The sequence below is a fragment of the Strix aluco genome, chromosome 25 (genome assembly GCF_031877795.1).
Source record: "Strix aluco isolate bStrAlu1 chromosome 25, bStrAlu1.hap1, whole genome shotgun sequence".
NCBI lineage: Eukaryota > Metazoa > Chordata > Aves > Strigiformes > Strigidae > Strix > Strix aluco.
This window is the reverse complement of record NC_133955.1, coordinates 3575293-3595125: the sequence shown is the minus strand read 5'-3', so window position 1 is coordinate 3595125 and position 19833 is coordinate 3575293. Positions and strand designations below refer to the sequence as shown.

The 19833-nt window shown below is 49.5% G+C and overlaps 1 protein-coding gene across 3 annotated transcripts; it reads left to right on the top strand.

Annotated features, from left to right (window-relative positions):
* Window positions 1–1364: 1364 nt before the first annotated feature.
* On the top strand, window positions 1365–19506 carry KCNA3 (potassium voltage-gated channel subfamily A member 3). Of its 3 annotated transcripts, none has more exons than XM_074850197.1 (3): window positions 1365–4856; window positions 13383–13505; window positions 14078–19506. In XM_074850197.1, exon 1 carries the CDS (start codon window positions 1481–1483, stop codon window positions 3236–3238), a length of 1758 nt encoding a protein of 585 aa, XP_074706298.1. In that variant the 5' UTR covers window positions 1365–1480; the 3' UTR covers window positions 3239–4856; window positions 13383–13505; window positions 14078–19506. The 3 variants fall into 3 exon arrangements, with proteins under 3 accessions (XP_074706298.1, XP_074706297.1, XP_074706296.1); XM_074850196.1 differs by having other exon boundaries at window positions 13383–14207; window positions 14525–19506; XM_074850195.1 differs by having other exon boundaries at window positions 13383–19506.
* The last annotated feature ends 327 nt before the right edge of the window (window positions 19507–19833 follow it).

Sequence of the window (19833 nt, the reverse complement as noted above, 5' to 3'; positions counted from 1 at the left end):
GTTTTTTCCCCTCTGTCAGAAAAGAGGAAGGTGGGCTGGGCTCACTCAGACCTCATCCGCCCCGATAATCTGCCATTTACAGTCCGGAGGCAGCTGTACACCAATATTTATTGTTTTCCCCGCCTTGGTTTGTATATTTTGTACAGCTTGTTTCTAATTTAAAGTATAAATAAGTTTGATCTTTTCATCTGTTTTTCTCCCTACCTTCTGGAGGCTGTGCTGCTTAAAAATAACCACAGTGATGAGCTAAAGTGGGGCTGGTGGAGGGGTTTTAACCTCCAGCACGGCGGGACCACCCGGCCCGCGTGGGAACGGCAGCGCTGTCACCCTTCTCGCCTCTCCCCGACCCTCATGGTCGGGCTCTTACCCAAGCCGGGAACTCCCTGAATTGCCTAAACCCCGCTTGGCACGTGGCTGGGGATTAAAGCGCTTCTGCTGTTGGGGGGTTGGGAAAATGGGGACCCACTGGGGGGCTGTGGGGGCAAAGATCAGAGGTTGATGCACATCTCCTGGGGATGGAGCGTTTTCCAGCACTGGGCTCCTGCAAGGGAGGCTTTTGCCTTAAAAAAATCCCTTCTGACCAAAATTGAACTATTTGCATAAGAAGATCAATTGAAGGCAGAAAGAAAAAAAAAAAATTGAAGCCTTTTGGCTTTCTTGAAGGAAAGTCTGAAATGCAGATTTGGGTTGAGACTGGAACTGCCGTGGTCGAGGGCTGGCTCAGCTTCACTTCTCTGTTTATTTTGCTGGGGGGGATGCACACGCACACACACGCGTGTGCAAACACACACATGGACACACACGTGTGCGCACACAGACACACGCGCGCGCACACACACACACACTCTCACTCTCTCCTATACAGACCAAAAAAAAAAAAAAAAATCCCCAGCTCTAGCTGAAACGCTGATTCAAAACAACTGTTGGCGGCTCCGGCTGCCGCTGCTGCTTTCCATTACCCACAGCCCTGCCGCGGCTTGAGACGGTGACTTGAAACAAACAGGCAAACCCCAAAATTAATAATAAAAATTACATTTCACCTTCTCGGGGGAAGGATAGAAAAACTCTTTCTAGGCAGCGGTTCTGTCAGGGAAAAAAACCTCTCCCTGCTTGCAACCCTCTGAGCATCAAAGGATGCTCCCCGGGAGGGGACCGAAGCCCCTGGGGGGGGGGTACCCCGGGCCCCCCCCCCGGGGAGGGGCAGGGGAGGGGATGCCCGCAGCTCGCTGGGGGCTGCGGGGCAGGGCTGGGGGTGCTGGTGGGTGTCTCCGGGAGCGGTGACTGAGCGAGGCGGTGCCAGAGCTGGGGGCGGATTTTTTGAGAAGAGCCTCAGCTCTTCAGAGCAGCGGCAGCCGCTGGAGGAGTTGGGCGGCTGTTTCTCCCTCTCCGCCCGGAGGAGGAGGAAGAGGAGGAAGAAGAGGCTTCGGCTGCCGCCTCTCCGGTCCTCCCCACCCCCTTTCCCCTTCCGCCCCACACCTTTATGGACGAGCGCCGGAGCTTGCTCTACTCTCCGGCTGCCTCCTCCGCCAGCCGGCATCCGCGGGGCGGCTCGACCAGCAGCCACCACAACCTGGGCTACACCGAGCAGTTGCCCCCCGCCACCCCCCAGCCGGTCCCCGACCAAGAGGAGGAAGAGGGTGAAGAAGGGGAGGAAGGCAGCATGACGGTGGTGGGGGGCGGCGGTGGCGGAGACCCTTTGCTGGAAGAGCCACAGCATCCTCATCCTTTGCTCGGAGGAGACCGCTACGATCACCCCCCGACTCCGGCCGCCATCCCCGCCGGCCAGCCCGCGGGCGGTGGGGAGCACGAGTGCTGCGAGCGGGTGGTGATCAACATCTCGGGGTTGCGGTTTGAGACCCAGCTGAAGACGCTCTCGCAGTTCCCCGAGACGCTGCTGGGGGACCCACGTAAGAGGATGCGCTACTTCGACCCCCTCCGCAACGAGTATTTTTTCGACCGCAACCGGCCCAGCTTCGATGCCATCCTCTACTACTACCAGTCGGGTGGGCGCATCCGGAGACCCGTCAACGTCCCCATCGATATCTTCTCCGAGGAGATCCGCTTCTACCAGCTAGGGGAGGAGGCCATGGAGAAGTTTCGGGAGGATGAGGGATTCATTCGGGAGGAGCAGCGGCCGCTTCCCGACAAAGAGTTTCAGCGTCAAGTGTGGCTCCTCTTCGAGTACCCTGAGAGCTCTGGGCCGGCCCGAGGCATCGCCATCGTCTCTGTCCTGGTCATCCTTATCTCTATTGTCATCTTCTGTCTGGAGACCCTGCCTGAATTCAGGGATGACCACGACTATGAGGGAACTGGGGGGACCTTCGGGACGGGCAGTGGCCCTCTCCCACCTGATGTCTTCACCAACTCCTCATCCTCGTCTGCTTCCATGGTGTCGTCCTTCACTGACCCTTTCTTTGTGGTCGAGACTTTGTGCATCATCTGGTTCTCCTTCGAGCTGCTGGTCCGCTTCTTTGCCTGCCCCAGCAAGGCCACCTTCTCCAAGAACATCATGAACATCATTGACATTGTGGCCATCATTCCCTACTTCATCACGCTGGGCACCGAGCTGGCTGAGAGGCAAGGCAACGGCCAGCAAGCCATGTCCTTAGCCATCCTCAGAGTCATCCGGCTGGTCAGGGTCTTCCGTATCTTCAAGCTCTCCCGGCACTCCAAGGGACTGCAGATCCTGGGGCAGACCCTGAAGGCCAGCATGCGGGAGCTGGGCTTGCTCATCTTCTTCCTCTTCATCGGCGTCATCCTCTTCTCCAGCGCCGTCTACTTCGCAGAAGCCGATGACCCCAGTTCAGGTTTCAGTAGCATCCCCGATGCCTTCTGGTGGGCGGTGGTGACCATGACCACAGTGGGCTACGGGGACATGCACCCCATCACCATTGGGGGCAAGATTGTGGGGTCCCTCTGTGCCATCGCGGGGGTGCTAACCATCGCTCTCCCCGTGCCTGTGATAGTCTCCAATTTCAACTATTTCTACCACCGGGAGACAGAAGGTGAGGAGCAAGCCCAATACATGCACGTCGGGAGCTGCCAGCACCTCTCGTCCAGCGAGGAGATGAGGAAGGCTCGCAGCAATTCCACCCTCAGCAAGTCCGAGTACATGGTGATCGAGGAAGGGGGAATCAACCACAGTGCATTCAAACAGGCTGCCTTTAAGACAGGCAACTGCACAACCACAAACAATCCCAACTGTGTGAACATCAAAAAGATCTTTACGGATGTTTAAAAAACCAAAACCAAACAAACAGCAACAAAATCTGAGGATGCGGTAAAAAAATAATAACAATAATAATGCAAAGTGACTGTGTACTCGGTATTGTGTGGAACATGCACCATCGTCGGTCTGTGTGTGCCCTCGTTTTTATACGTTTATTTTTTTAGATCCTTCCTTTCTAAAGATCCAAAAAAAGGATTTAAAATTCTCCGAAGAAGAGGACAGCTAAAGGGTAAAGAGAAGGAAGATGAAGACAAAACACACTCACTGTCGAAACAGGTGTTTGTTCTGCAACGTGTTGCAGGGCTGCTTTTGTTTTCCTGGTTTTGGGGACCTCTTGCTTTGCTCCCGAATTTTTCCCCCCCTTCCCTAAAGGCAGCGTGTAGCTGATTTCCCTTCCATCACATAAGCTCACTTGTTGGATTAACAAACCCGGATTGGGTGGGGAGACGAGGAAAACATGTTGCAGAGCGTACTGGAAGGGGGTTGGGAGGAAACAACCATTTAATTTGGCAGAGAGTCTCTGTTACCACATTGTTAAATGATGCTTAATATTGAAATGTGTGGTGTGCCATTACGGGCACAGCACAGATTCCCTTTTCTCCCCCGTTAGATCGTTTATAAAATTCTAATCTGGTCAGAGACCGTGTGCAATCGGTGCTGATTTAAATAGAAAAAAATCCCAACCGACCCTCGTTTTCTATTCTTAATTTTCTTTCCCTGTAACCCTACGACATTATTTTATCTAATGTCAAATCTGTGGCTGTGCAGCGGGTCTGTGTGCGGGGAGGAGGGAGGCGAAAGGCAAAATGGAACAGTTTCAGGAGCCAGCGGAGCACCGGGAGCGATGCCGGTGTGGACCAGGGGATGCAGGATCCGTGATGGGCTCCTCGCCGTGGCTGTGCAGCCTCAAACCCACCCAGCTGGAGACAAAGGGATATTTCCTCCTTTTTTTTTTTTTTTTTGCAATGCGTTTGGGAGAGATGCAGCCGCTTATGGCAAGAAGATTAAAGTGGCGAACACGCCTTCCAGCGAAAGTCACTAATTCAGACTGGAGTGATGCAGTTGCCATGGCGACCCTGGTTTCCTGGGAAACCCCCAAAGGTTGTCATGGCATCCCTTCTCCCATCCCCATCGGTCCTCGCTCTTCCCACAAAAAACCTTTTCCAGATGGTTCCAGCCCTGTCATCCCGCAGGACACCTTGGCTCTGCCACGCTCTGTGACCCCATCCTGGCACCCCCTTCCTGGGCCACATCCCCCTGTGGCTCCCCCTGTGCCGAATAAAGCACCCGTAGGCAATAAGCACACCACAAACCCACCTCTCCTTCGCAGAGGAGCTCACACCTTGGCAGTGCAATTTGGGGATGGAGTCTCATCCTGCAAAGCCGAGAACGAGCCCGTGCTCCCCCTGCGCCGCACGAAACCCGGCGCTTTCCCCAAACCCGGTGCGAAATGGCGCTGAGCAGCAAGTGGGAAAGGTCGGCTGAGAAACCCCGGCAGCTTTTTGAAACAAGAGGGACACGTCTATAAAGAGCAGGATTGAAAAGTAACCAAAACCCCGCCGGGGAAAACACACCGGCTTCGTCTTTACGTGTGCACCAGGGGCCACGGGACATCTGATGGGATCAGGTGAGCTTTGCACGGGGTAGAGTTTAATAGCATCATAATGTTGCTTTTTTGGTACAAACCTCATCTTTTTCCACTGCTTAGTTTTCTTTATTTTTACCCTGCTGCTCTTGGGTATTTTTGTGCACGTTGGGTGAAGTGGGATAGCATCCTAGAGCTCCTGATTATATTTGCTGTTCACTTTGCTTTTTAGTGCTACGCAAAGGAGGAAAACCCTGCTGCTTTTTTGCAGCTGGATTTCCTCAGTTCAGTGCTAAAAAGGTTATTTGCAGCGGTTTCATGCTTTGGTCCGACCTCTGCCATCAAAGCAGGCTGAAGGCAGGGCCTGGCTGCTCAGCCTCAAGCGCCTTGGCTCCAGCTCTGCTCTCTTTTGCTGGGTTTTGGGTTAAATAAACCCAGATTCCTTCGAGGTAGTGTACTGCACGGGGATGCTGTTAAATGCCTCCTATGACAAAGAGAGATTTGACCCCAACCTCTGCGAGTCTCACCTTTCCCAAGCGTGTGGGAAGGGGGATTTGTCCTGAGAGATGCTGGCCATGCCGAAATTGGAGTTTAGCTAGGATTTAACCAGACTTAGAAGGATCAGGACACTTTGTAACACTCTCCCTTAGCCCCAGTTAATAAAACCCTTATAACCAAAAAAACCAGCAGAGCAGCTTCTTGGCTGATGGTATGTGCCAGCTTTATTGGAGCTACCGTAGTTTCCACCAGCTGAGGCTCTAACAAAGGATCTTTATTAGGGAGATGCTCTGGAGCATTGAGGGAGGTAACAAACCTGGGATCCCTTGTCTGGGATAACTGGGAACACCCCAATGTGCCTTTTCCCCAGGCTGCCAGCGGGATGAAACGTCATTTCTGCCTACGAGCTCTCACTTTTTATTGTTATTAAAGCTTTTCTGCACACCTATTCCTAAAAGGAGGATTTGAGTTTAAAAGCAGGGGAAACAGTCCCACTCGGGAGAGTTTGCAGAGAAGTTTTGTGTCTGCGTTTTCCCAGTGGCAGCTGCGCAGGGTACGGAAACCACATGTTCTCCTGGAAATGGCACAATGCAATTTTCGCTTTCTCTGCCGAAATAAGCAGAAACCTTGCAGGTTGTTAGTTTGCTTTCCTGACTACTCCTTGCCTTGTTTTGTCGGGGCAGAATAATTTCAAATGGATTTTATTGACAGTAAAAGACACTGTATGGGAGTGATGGCAAGGAAACCACTTCATCCACTGGAGTTTTGCTCCAGTACCGAATGGTATCGCGGAAAAATGTAAAATCACTGCTGCTCGGTCTTTAAGATACACCCAAAAAATTGGAAGTGGAAAAATGAAGATACCTTTTCAATGCTCTGCCCCATTTCTGTCTGCCTCTTCCCTCTGTGCTGTCTCGTTAGGTACCGTTCAGCAAGATAAATACTTTCTGTTATTGCATGGTCTGACGGCTTCTCTTAAACTGGCTGCCGCATGCGTTGTGCCAGGAATTGGAGAGATCGCTGAGAGATTGCTCTCTTTGCAGCCAGCTGCTTATTTAACTTACTTTTCTCTCTTGCAATGTGCCTCCTATTAGGACTTAGGACTGTTTTAACAGTCACTGGGGAGTTAAAGATGAGCCTCAGCCTTTGCAGCGTGTTGGACTCGACTGTTTCTAATGTGCTTAGAAGGGGCAGCATTAGGAGATTAGTATTAGCAGAGCTGCTTGCCTGCTGTCTGGCAGCCTGCTGCAGAGCCTTCCCAAAGCAAGGCGAAGGGCTTGCCTAGACTCAGCTTATTACATTAAATGGGAGGAAAGTGCATTACTGAAAGCTGCTGGCTGACATTTAAGCTCGCACTGAAAGCAAGCAGGGGAAAGGCTGTGTCCCTAGGTAGTCCCCGGCGTGGGCTCCCCAGCTTGTCTGCATGTGCGGCGTGGCAGGGATGCTCTCCGAAATGTCCTCCTCCTCCCCTGTCCTTCGTACTGTCATCTGAGAGACAAAGTGACACAGCTGGCACCAAAGGATGGGAGCAAGGACGGGAGCGGGCAGCTCCTGCCCGGGGGATGCAGCCCTGGGAGGCCGTAGCTGCCTCCCCAGATGCTTTATGTGTTTGATTTATATAGGGCCACTAAGTGATAAGGAGCCTGGTACAGCCTTCTACCTCCTTCCCCAGGCTCCCTTCCCTTTCCCTCCGCTTGTATTCTAGGACCTTCCCCTGTTTCAGCCCTGGATGCCACCTTGAAACACACCCTTGATACAGGGTGATGGGGGGGGCTGTGCAGCAACCCTAACCCTGGCCCCTCCACTTGGTACTTTGACACCATCACCTTTTCCTCCTGCTTATTTGCCCTTTTTTTGTGTGTGTTTTCAGGCCTGAACTCTTCTAGAAAGGTTCTGTTGTTCTCCAGCACAATAGATGCCCTTCAGGTGCTTGGGATGGCCAGAGGAGCAGAGCAGTATCCATCCCACCCCACGTGTGGACACAAACAAGGGCTGGAGATATCTCTTTCCTCCAGGAGGGTTAAATTTCTTTCTGGGCAATTGTTCCTACTCCATCACTTGACAAAAGAAGTTTTTGTTTTTAATGCCCAGTTTATGGCCAGTTGAGCAGAGGCAAAGGGCAGACAAGCAGCTTCCCCAGCAGAAGGGAAGGAGCCAGCCAGAGCTCGTCGGCTGTGGAGGGGTGTCTCATGGCAGGGCTGTAGCACAGGGAAAGGGTCTCTTGCAGCAGTTGGTGTGTACAGAGAGCATTCTGCATGAAATCTGTTTAATTGTGTAGTTTGGAGCCCTCTTCCTGCAAGCTTTTAAAATATGCATATCTTGTTGAGAGCACATGGAGGCTCCCATCGCAGCCTGATGGAACGCAGGGCCTTTTTTTTTTTTCTTCCATTTTTAAATCAAGTGATCTCTGGGTAGGCTGCAAACCTGTGAGTGCAAACAGACAAATAGGATTTGAATGCGACTCATTTTGCCCTTCGGTCTCAATTGCCTCATGTACCAGGAAGGAGAGCTCAGAGCACCAGCATCCTCATGCAAAGGCGGTGGTACGGGCGATGGGTGTGGGGAAACAGGGACTTTCAGGACATTATAGGATGCTGTGGGCAGGGAAATATCCTATAAATTGACTCTTTCACTGCTGAGGAGCCAGTACTGCTCTTCTGAACCCTTCCCTGCTATGGGTCTGCACCCACAGTCTGACCAGGGTTCTTGGCTCGACTTTGGGGGGTGTTGTATAGCTGGAGGATGCGTTAAGGACAGGATGCTGCTGCCTTTCCCCGTTGCCTCCGGTGCTGTTTACATGGCAGAGGCCGCAGTACCGCAGCACCCACTGGGTCCAGGAGAGCCCTATGATGGGTGCTGAGCTGTGGGTGCTGTGCTGTGGGTGCTGGGTGGTGTGAGCCCTCTCCCAGGGCCAGCGGTGGGAGTCAGGCATTGAGCAGGGAGGGCTGGAGCGATGCGCTTCTCCAGCAGGAGGGTTTCCTTGGAAACAGCTGCAGGACTGTGGCCATCACTGCTTTGACAGGGACATTTTGGGGAGGTTTCAGGGTGGGTACCCCGAGGTGCCTCGTCCCAGCTGGGAATCACTTCTCTGGCAGTGGGAGAGGTTTTTTGGCTTCATTTTGTGGGTGGTGATATAGGGTTTTCTTAGGGCATAAATAGGACTGGCATGAGGAGGGGGGGTACAGCCCTGATGTAGGGCAGAGCCATCCCATGGTGGGGGGCTCGTTCGCTGCTGGGGGGAGCCCTGCAGAGCCACCCCAGCCCCATCTCCGCAGCATCTGGCTCTTGCCCCAGCCGAAGCTCTCCTGGCTCTGCTGTGGTTGAGTCCGGGACACAATCAAGACCTTTTACTCCTGAACTTGGCTTCTTGAACAGAAAAATGAGTAATGGTGTCTCTGTCAAAGCGATATTCATCCCACCTGACGGGACGCATGTTTGCTGCTTTGTGCTGGGAAGGCGCCAGGGCTCCTGCTTTTTGTCACTGGCAAAACCGAATCCCATTTTTTGCTCATGAGAACCATCCTCTGTGCGGGAGAGGGATGTGTGTGGGCTCCCACGCTGCCCTTGTGGCTGGAGCACTTTTATCCCTGCTACTGGCAAAACTCAGCCACAAATGCTCAGAGAAAATCCCCTGTAAGCCCACATGCGATTTTCCTTCCATAATTAAGGTGCTGGTTTATGAGACCCTCAAGTTTTAGGGTCCATCTGTGTCTCATCACTGCCCAGAGCCTGAATTTTCAGTGCTGAGGATGCTCTGCAGCAGGGCAGGGAAACCTTGCAGGAACCTCCCCGCAGGGCACCGTCACTTTTCTCCTTCTTATGAACTAGGACATGCTCAAGTCAATTAAAACCTGTCTCCTATCTCATTCAGCTTATCACTCGAGTTAGGAGTAGCTAAAATACTTCCTGATCACTGGTCTTCCCCGACTCATAACGGGAATAGTCTTCGCCTAACTGCGCTGCACACTAATATTAAGACCTGTGGCTCAACGATGCAGACGGCAGCACGCGCTGCTGGGTTTGTTTAAGAATGATTCATTTCCTTAAGACTTGTAATTCAGATGCTTTTCTGAGCGTGTTTAAGCTCTGTCATGTCTGTTGCTTTTCTACAGTTGTTGCACTTCATTTTTAGCATCTTTAAGACATACCGGGTGGGAAGACTTGGTTTGGATGCGTGGCTCGCACGATTCGATTAGCGAGGGGCTGTCTCTGCTCTTGCTGGCAAGGATGCAGAGTGCAATCAGTTTTATTTTGATGCTGACCAGTACCAGCTGCTTTGCTTTGCTTCCTCCAAAGCACCGTCGTGGATAGATACAGAAAATCCTTTGGGGTTGTGTCACGGTTTGATCGGCAGTGGAAGCAGCGAGGGCTCAGCCCCTGCGGGGGCAGTGGGGCTGCCGGCGGCAGGGTGCGGGCTCGGGGTCTTGCTCTCACGGGAAGCTAAAGATTGCAACGGAGCACGGACAGGCTGAACACACGCTTTGCAAAGTGGTTTTTGTGTTTGCACAGAGATGTGTTTGCCGTTCGCCTTGGTTGCCATAAAGGAGCTGAGTGCGGCGCAGGGTGCTGCGTGATGCTGTGCCGCTCGGGGGGGGTTTGGTTGGTTGTCCATGAAAATGGGTGTCCCTGCACCCCGGACCTGGAGGGTGGGAGCACTGCGGTGTTTGCTGGGTGTTTGCCGTTGGCCTGCTGGGTGCCTTTGGGCAGATCAGCTCCTCTGGGCCTCAGTTTCCCCATCTGCAAATGACACAGAGCAGCTTCCTTAAATGTTTGCAGTGAAACACGCTGTGGAAGGAAGAGGAAGTTTTGAAACTCAGAGCAATAAGTAAAGAATTTTTATGTAAAGGCTTTATGGAGTTCAGCTTTCTTGAAGCTTGCAGAGCCTGCAGACCCTCCCCCCATACCCCGTTAACTGTGGTTATTTCCCCCAGCTGGAGGGAAGCCCAGGGTTTCCCCCAACTTCCCGGGGACGCCAGCTCTGCCCTACAGCTCCCCTTCCCATAACCATCCTCCTTTCCCGTGATTTCTTCACTCTGCATCTTTGCACTTGCTTTTTCATCTTTATGGCCCATTTGTCCTGACATCTCTGTGCATTTAGAGTCAAAATCGCTCTTCTCCCTCCTCACTGATCTCTGCTTGGAGCTGCCACTGTGGGTCCGTAACAATTCAACCCTCAAGCTGTTGCAGCAGGTCAAAAACGGGACATAAGGAGTTTGGGCTTAAAATGAACCTGCCTGCTGCAAATCTGAGCTTGCAGGAGGGATGTGAAGGGAGTTTGCTGTGAGTCGGGTGTAGCATTGCAGGCTAAAAGGGTTTTCTACCTTTGCATGTACATGGGTGGGTGCTGGCACCCGGCGCTTGTGCTTTACCCGTCAGGTGCCTGAATGATATTCTGCACTTCAGAAGCCTCCAAATTAAAGGAAGAAATCTTTCTGCAGCATCTGAAACAAGCCTGGGCTCTTCTCTCCTGAGTCTGGAAAGCTTTCAGCAAGGTCTCTCCCATCCTGGTTGCAAAATGCTTTAAGAAAGCAAAACAGGCACAGGGAGATGCAAACCAGTGAACACGACCTGGGTTCAGCTGGTTTTCTGACTTGTGGTATCTCCTGGGAATTTGGCTTTATTGCTCTGTTTTCTTAACCAAGCCGTCATGCAGCTCCCTTAGAGGAGAGCATTACACAAGCACTTACCTTTATCAGCCAAACGCGGAACTCTGTACGAAGAGGTGTCAAGTTAATACGATAAGATCTGTTTTCCCTAACGCTGTGTTCATTATCATCAATTATATCTTCCTCTTTAATTCTGTATTAAGACTCTCAGCCATTCCAGCATATTGTTTGGGATCAGTGACAGATGGCCAGACCCAGCATTCTGCAGGTCACTTTGTTTATCCCTTAAAAACTGGCCCAACAGGAGCTATTTTCCAGTCCTCTGGATTTTCACCAGGTCCAGGGCTCTAGAGATACTCAATACTTGCAGTCTCATGAGCTGCTTCGCCAGCTCCGAATGCTTGGATACAAGTTATTTGGCTCAGCCTGTTTAAAAACAGCTAATTTTTGTGATTGCTGTTTAATATCCCCTATTTCTTTTGGAGTGGAGAGGATTTCATCACCCCCGTATGATGGGAAGACATCTGGATCCCTTCAGGAGCTAGAGCAGCAGTATCTCCTGAATGCTCCTGACTCCTCACTCCCACTGCTGTTCTTGCTGAATTTGGTGAAATAACGCCATCGTTAGCCTGAGGATTTGGGGGTTTTCTACAAGGGCAAAGATACAACCTAAAAAGGCACCAGGGTACCCCAGAGCACTGGATTATTTGTCCAGTTTGAGGAAAATTGTTATTTATCACTTAATCTGCAGAGCCCCAACTCTGCCTTCCCCTTCTCAGCCAAACCAACGGTATTTCCCGAGCTGTGCCAGGCTGAAGGTGTTGTTTGGGTTTTATTTGTGTAATACTCCAGCGATGCTTGCGGATCCCGGCAGTTTGACTATTGCTTTGCAAAAAAGCAGGAGCCCTTCTCCTGCTGACAGGTGGGAGGGGGGTATAATCCCCCTCAGCAAGCCCAGTCCAATAAAGCATAAACCCCAGTTAACTTTAAGCCCATGAATAGTCCTTCTGGCTCTTCAAGATAAGCCGGTGCTTGAATAACCGGATGGTTTGAGACCCTTGCAAGGAGCACTAAGCCCCTCTGGTAGCTTATTTTCCCCCCCGAGTGCTGTGCTGCCTTGCAAGGGGATCTTTGCTCCTTGCAGGAGATCCCACCTCTCCTTTCTCTGCCTGCTTTTAGCATCCCTGCAGCATCATCCCTGCAACATCCAACATCATCCCTGCAACATCCAGAGAGCGGGTCTCACCCTCCTCGGTGCGTGGATCCTACCCCATCTTGCATATCTCCATCCTGACTATTTTTGGGGAAAATAGGCTCATTTTTGGGGAAGAGCTGGGACCAGGCAGGTCCTGGTGCATTAAGCTGGGCTCTGAACCATGAATACAGATCTTTCCTACCCTTGTCTCATCACCGGCTGCTAATGAAGCATCCGGCTCACATAATCTGATTTGGTGGTAGCGCTCATCTTATTAGTGTGCACCACACACTGGTTTTAATATAGTTAATGAAGCTCGCTATAGGAAGCTTTATAAATTCCCACTTGAAAAATCACTGCAAAAGGGCCAGGATTGGGGTGTGTGACTCCCACTGGCTAACGCAGGGCTTAAACCTCGGGGAATTTGGCCGTGCCACATCCACAGGCGGGCGCAGAGCCCGGGATACGGCGTGGCAGGAGGTGGGATGCTCCGGTTGCTGCGGTGAACTAAAGGCAGAGCGTATGATTTCTGAAAATGAGAGGGATAGAAGCAGTTGCTTGAAGTTTTTAAGAATTTCAGTGTCTTAAAGACATCTCACGGTATTAAAATATGAGTCAGGATGAGTCCCTTCATGCTGTGGAGTTATTCGGCTTCAAAGCCAGTTGCAATACCAGCTGGGTTCATGCACTCCAGAGGCTTGGCAGCTCTGGCATGGCAGAGTTGGGGGGATTTTTTTTTTGCCCTTTGCTAGACATCTCCATCCCCGCATCAAAACAGGGTCTCAGGTTTGAGCTCTGTGGGCAGAAATGACTCCACGGTCTGAGATCTGGGCATGGGATCAGCCCCGGCTCCTGCGTCCCCTGTATCAGATTTAGAACCAGTTGCTTAATATCATGTGAATCATGTTGGGTTGGAACAAACCCAGCTTGATTAAGAGAAAAACTTGATGAGGAAAACCCACTTTGTGCTAATTATTCTGGATTTGTAAATTGCCACTAATGTGAGATAATAGTTAATAACCAGAATATATTTAATGAATCTTTTTTCTATCTTTAGCTCGCTTTAGCCTGTGTTGCATTTAGTCTGTTAAACTACTTTAATTAGCAATTTTTCCTTTTATTTTTATGGGGAATAGGGATGTGAAACTGTCAGAGGGGACTAATGTGCAACACCTCTTCCACTTTGCCTTGAAAAAAAAAAAAAATAATCTGTTGCTTGTTTTCCAAACCAGGCTGTGCATAAAAGCGGTTCTTTGCTCTGCCCAACAGATAACAGAAGAAGTTTCAGAATTAAGACCTTCAGGACTGTGTTGAGAAATAAAACGTCTCCAAGGAAATGACAAATGACACGGACACGATGACTGATGCTGCTGTGGACCCGACCGACGGAGGGTCTGTCCTTCCCAGTTAAACCCATTTCATATTTCATATATATATATATATGAAATATTTGCCACGTTATCTGTGTTTCCTAACAAGTGCATTATGTAGAAGGGAATATCTTTGCAGCTGGAAGATTATCTTCAAATCATGTGCAATATAATGAGACTGAACAAAGCCAGGAAAAAGGAGGAGGGGAGGTAGAAATCATTTGGAAATTATTTCAGTCTTCTTTTTATATTAAAAAAAAAAAAAAAACTCTTGAAAGATTAAGCAACCAGAAAGGAAACATTAAGCAGAGCTGCTAATAAGCAGTCCAAGTGTTTTGCTCGGGGTGGGAGGGAGATGGGGGAGATTTGGTTGCTCTCACTGTTCCCTGTCGAAGGCCACGGGCTGTTTTTGATGCTCGGACGTGAATAATTTCTGTTCCATTTTTCTGACTTTCATGTAAATGCTCTTTATAAGTAGGTATGTGCTGTACCAAAGGCTGTGATTTATTTTAAGTCCTTATTAAGAAAGTAACATCTCTACCGATGCTGAGGAAAATGGTGTCGAATAGTCAACAAGTTGTGCCTTGCTTTCAGGATCACTCCATGAAAAACTAAGGAAAAATAGAATTTCCAGGGGCGGAAGAGATATAAAAACCCAATCCTGGCTGGTTGTGCCCCTGCTTCATTTCATGAGAACCCATGTGACCTTCTCTGCTGTTCCACGGTACTTCAGTCCTGAGGAAATATTATAGTATTGTCTTGCTAATACTATAATAAATGGGAAGTCCATCCCTCCTTTGCCCATTGCTGTTTCATTTTGCAGGCTGAGGGGTTTTTTTTGTGGCAGGTTAAGAACTGTGGGTTGCCCTCGCTGGGCTGCAAAGCTGTTAAAAGTGGGGTTTCTATAACCTCGCTGCATTTCCTAGGACCGTATGGGTAAATGTTATCCCAGTGCAATGGGATAAATGGTCTGCAAAGGGGTAGATGCAAACGGCAAAGGGGTTGATGGTCTCTCCTTCTGGCTTCCCCCCCTCGCCGCAGCCTCATCCACCTCCGCATGCTGCCTCCGTCCCAGCTTGGAGACTAAAACCCACCCAGCACATACTCTGTTGGAGGAGCAAGACGAAACTCGCAACAGCATTGGATTTCTGAGGGAAAATAATGTTGGTGAGACTCAGGCGAGCATGGGAACCTCTGTGTCTGCATGGCAATAATTCACTGGGGATGGTTCAGGGAATGTTAATTTGGACTGGACCAAACAAAGTGAGCTGGAGCTTACTCTGAAGCTCAAGGGGAGGTAACGGGACAAAATCATTAGGCACGTGAAGTAGATTCTTGAATTTTTCTTTTTTGATTGCTTTGGGTCCATGTCCAAGGACAAGCCTTGAGGTCCCCACCAGGTACTTGGAAAGTGGAGCAAGGACCACTCTGCCTGGAGGGCAGCACCAAAACCCGGATCCTTCACTGAGCGGAGCTATTTATCTGCTTTTCAAACCAGGTCCCGGGCAGGAGATGGGGAAAATCCACAGGAGATAAATGTGGGATGCTTCAAGGCACAACCCAAGTGAGGATGCACTTAAAAATAAACACCCTACCTAGAAAAAAGGCTCTGAAATGGGAAAACTTGGGGGAATATTTGTGGCAAAGCGACTGGCTATCTGCACCACGTGTCTCTCCTTGCAGCAGAGCTTTGAAGACGAATGAAACCCAAGTGAGTTTCTGAGCCATCGTTCGGGGCTGGGATCACTCTGGACCTGTCTGTAGTTCAGCAGAAGTCGTCCTCCTTTCTGGCTGTCTAAGCCCCACATGCAAACTTCAGCCGAAATTAGGACTGAGAAATTCCCTTAACAGTGGGGAAGTGGTGTGGTTCTTAACAGACTGCGTCGACTTTGGTGAGGTCACGTTTATTTTGTTTGGTTTTTAAACACTGATAATTTCTTGGCTTGAATTCCTCTGTCATGGCATATACATCGTTGGTGATAGAGACCTTGTTCATGGGAGCAGGGCTTGGGAGTCCCAAAGACAGAAATCTCTGGGGCTCTGTATAGGTGCAGGCTGGGGAGAATGGGCTGAGATGGCAAGAAAAAAAAAACAAAAGTGAAAAAACTAGCAGTTTTAGTCAAAGCTGCATCGCTCACCTTGGGGGATGAAAAGCAAATACGGATCTGACCCTTAGTGGGACATTGCTCCTTGGGCTTGTTTGTGTTTATTCCCAGCATGGAAGAAACCCTGGGGCCACTGGAGCTGTGGATAAATGGATTAGAAAGGGCTGATGCTGCTGATGCCTGGTTTTATCACAGCTTTTGAGGTGCAGAGGGAGGTGGGTTGGGGACCAGGACTGCTGGAAGAGCCCGAGGAGCTGGTCCCTGAGCCCACGGAGATGAACTGGGAGTGAGGCTGGACAGAGGGATGCTGGGGAGTCATGGAGGCGAAGCACCCTGCGGTGTGAAATCAATCCAGTGTGAAAGCCGCCTGAGCAAATTAAAGCTAATTGGAGCGGTGGCTCTCATTAACTTTGTGTTTGGCCATGCCCTGCCCTGGGGCAGCCCACAAGGATGGGGAGAGGGAGCTCCTCCATGGGATCCTCCAGCAAATTGCTCTGCGGGCAAAGCCCCGGGGATCAGGCTGTAACCGTGGCACTGCCACGGGCTTGCAAAGCTTTTTGCGTTGTGGCCAGCTGTGTCTTAACGTGGCACAGCCAAAACTCACCTCCCAGGCATCCATCCCCTGTCTCCTGCAGAGGCGAGCTGTGTCCCCCCAGGCTGTCTCATCCTGCAGAACCCCAGCACCAAAATTAATTAATGCTCAGACCATAAGAAGTCTGAGACCTTAAAAAGACCTTAAGAAGACCCTTTAAAAAAGATCATTAAAAGTCCCCAGTGTTTGGGGAGTGAGGGCTGAGCCTCTTTCCATCACTGGGAACCCCAAATAAACGAGCAGCGATCTCTTCCCCATTGCCAGGGATGGAGCTGCCAACAGCCTGGGGGAGATGGAGCTCAGCTTTTTTGGGGAGATCTCACCTCCAAAACCACTAAGGAGCTGCAAAATACGCAGTGTGATGGGCTAGTAGTGTGCTTTTCTACCACGCTGATGGTTTTGAGCAAAGCACCCACTGAAGGTCTGTTCCAGCATCCCCTGGGTAACGGCACATTAACAGGAGGATAATTGATTTTCTGGATGGTAACACAGACCTGGATCTTGGGAAGCCCTGGTCCCAAAGGTGTTAAATTTAGTTTCTTTTGGAACATGATCTAGTAGCCCTTAAAATGGGGGATAGAATGTATCAGTACTAAAGTTATTTTTATTTTTCACAGGTGTTTCGGAGAGCTTTTTTATGGCATGTGTATATGTAACATAATTATACCTCGTCTGTTTTCAATAGCCACTTTGTTAAAGCGTCTCTCTGTTACGGTCCGAAGTGCGTGTTTTGACGAGCAAAGTGATGAGAAAACCCAGATCCCCTCACCCATTTGGGTTGGTGGGTCCCAGCAGCAGAAACGCCCCATTCCCAGAGCAGAGCTCAGCCCGTGGCCACTGACCGCTCCGCTCCTCCCGGCCAGCACCAAACTCACCCCACGGCCATCTCACACCGATGACAATCTTGCCAAATTTCAACCTCTTCTGGATATTGTACATACTGGCGTTGACGACGTTGCTCCTTGCTGTTGGGTTTCTTTTGCTTGGTCGCCGAGCCAGCTAATTGTTAATGTGCTTTTTCAAAATAATCGAGAGTTTGGTAGTCTTTAACTGTCAGTCTGGTGTATTAATCTGTGTTGCCACGACTCTGACTCTTGTGCGTTTTAAAGATAACCATCGTATCAGGACAGCCACGTTGAAATGTCATTTGGAGCAGAGGGCTGGATTTGGCAAGGGAAGACAAATTAAAAATGTATCCAGTCAATTAAAAAAACGAAAAAGGGAACGATTTAATGATGGCTGACATCAAGAGAAGATCCAAAAAATAGCGTGCATTGATTCCCATAATCATCCAAAGGCAGACTGCTCATCTTTATTCATAGCCCTTCAAAGCCGTGCGCTGAGATGCCGAGAGCATCTCTGAGACGCCGCGCGTTAGACGTGCTCTTTAGACGCTGAACACGTAGACGTTTCTCCTCTGCACCCAGCACAGCTGCTGCCTCCAGCAAATGCTGCACGCCATCCCTTCCCCCTTTTAATTTTAGGGTGCAATTAAAGCGATGAGAGCTCTGCTGTTGGGTCCATCCTGGTGGATAGGCAGGAAAATCAGATTGAGGGAGCTGGGCTGGTGTAGGGTTCAGTAAAACCACTTGTTTTAAGAAGAAGTTTTAAGATTTTTCAAGAAGACAGCAAAATTAGAAAGCAAAATGTCTCAGAAAGTGTTTAAGGGCGCTAACAGAGGCTCCGTGGACACAGCACACGGGATGGGGCTCAGCAGCATGGCTGGAGAAGGCTTTCCAGAGACAAACGTATGAGATGCTGTGAGGCTGCTTTGCTTGCCCCACTAAATTTGGGGGAGAAGTCAGGATTCCTGCGGTCCCATCCTGGCCTCCAGCCTCTTTCCGCAGGTGCTGTCAAAACCCTGCAATATTAACATCTCAGAAACCAGCCTTTGAGCATCCTGGAGGCTTTAATTAATGCACACACTTGGATGTTTTCTGAGACGGATGTTTAAATGCTACTGGATCCTTTTAAAATTAAGGAATTTGTGGGATAACATTCTTCTCCGCTAAAATCTTTGGGAGCCAGCATGCTCCCCACTCTCTTGCTTTACTTTCCGTTGCCAGAGTCAGCTAGAAAGTTGTCCCTCTAAGCTGAGATTAAAGCCAAATAGCAGCCCTGGGTGAATTAAATTACACATCTCTATAATCCCCATATTTTCAACCACCAGCCTCTGATACAGGTAAATTACATTTCTTTTTCGCGTTTTTTCTGCTTCCTCCAAGATGACATCATCAGTGCATCTTTAAAGGGAACGGTCTGAGGTACCGCTGGCCCCGACCGGTGGTTTCCATAACGCACCATCTCTGACCGTTGCAAGGCCAGGCTGATGCTGTGTTTTAAATGCATCACTCCTATTCCTGAGGATGATTTCAGAGCAGGACAATTTATCTGGCGATACACAAGTCATCGATAGAGCCGGACTTGCAAGACAAATGGTGTTAAGGAGAAATGTAGCCGGGAAATTGTAAACCAGTGCCTGAAACAGGGCAGTTTTAATGAAAAACGATGTGTTTGCTGCCATGTCCCTTCTGCTGCCATTAGTATATTGGAAATGGGACTTGGTTATTCAAATTGCTCAGGTCTTGCAGGAAAATCACCTTCACTGCTGAAGGTCAGATATTCCCACAGCTGAATTTAGCATCTTTCAAGGAGAACGGACTCTTAATTCATTACCTGAGCTCTCAAAACATTGCAAATGGGGGACATTGCATCAACCATCGACCTCCAACACAGGAGCAGCTCATGTTTCTTAATTTTCCATTTACTATGCAATTTATTTTCACGGTATCTTCCTGGGACTGAGATGGCTGGATATAATTTTGACTTTGCTTTCCCTCATTCGCATTCCCAGCTGGGTAATGCTGAAATGTTTCCATGACTGTCTCAACTGGAACACACATTGGGTATATTTGAAAAGTGAAATATTGCCTTGTCAAATTCAGCGCATCAGGCTGAAAAACTAAATCCTGACTAATTAGGTGCCACAGAAATGATGCAATTTTGGACTGGAGATGTAAAGCGCAGTCTTGTTACTCTGAGTTCGTTTTAAACTCTGGTTTTGCCAGTGAGCTGTGTTGCAATTGTTTAAACTTGTTCTTTTGATACCAGTCTGATGCTAAAACAAGCCACTGCATCCTGTCGTCCTGGTGACCTCCACTGCGGTGTGGGCCTTGTGTTCAGTTACCGGTAAAAAAAGTGATTTTTTTTTTTCGGTTGCATGATTTTTTTACCTGATGTTGAATTTATTTTTTTAATGTTTTTTTCATTAGAACTTGAAACTGTTATTTCATACACAAAGTTCAATAAAATGGCTGAAACACGCAGCGCATGGTGGTTTGAAACTGAAATAGGGCAGAGGGGAGATGTTGGGGGTGCAAGGATGAGGTTTAAGATACATCCCCTGGATGAACTCATTTTTTAGGATGAAATAATCTGAAATTCAATGCCATTCTCAGGAGTACAATTTACTTCATTAGAGAAATAAAAACTTGGGGTAAAAGCTGCACATTTCCAGCATCCCAACCAGCTGTCTGGAGAGCTGCCCTCTCTTTATGGACTGAAGAAGCTCCAGGCAAACTCTTCAAGTTTTGATGATGTGTCACAAAAAAAGATGTCACGGGCGATGCTTTGGCAAAGCAAATGCAAGTGCA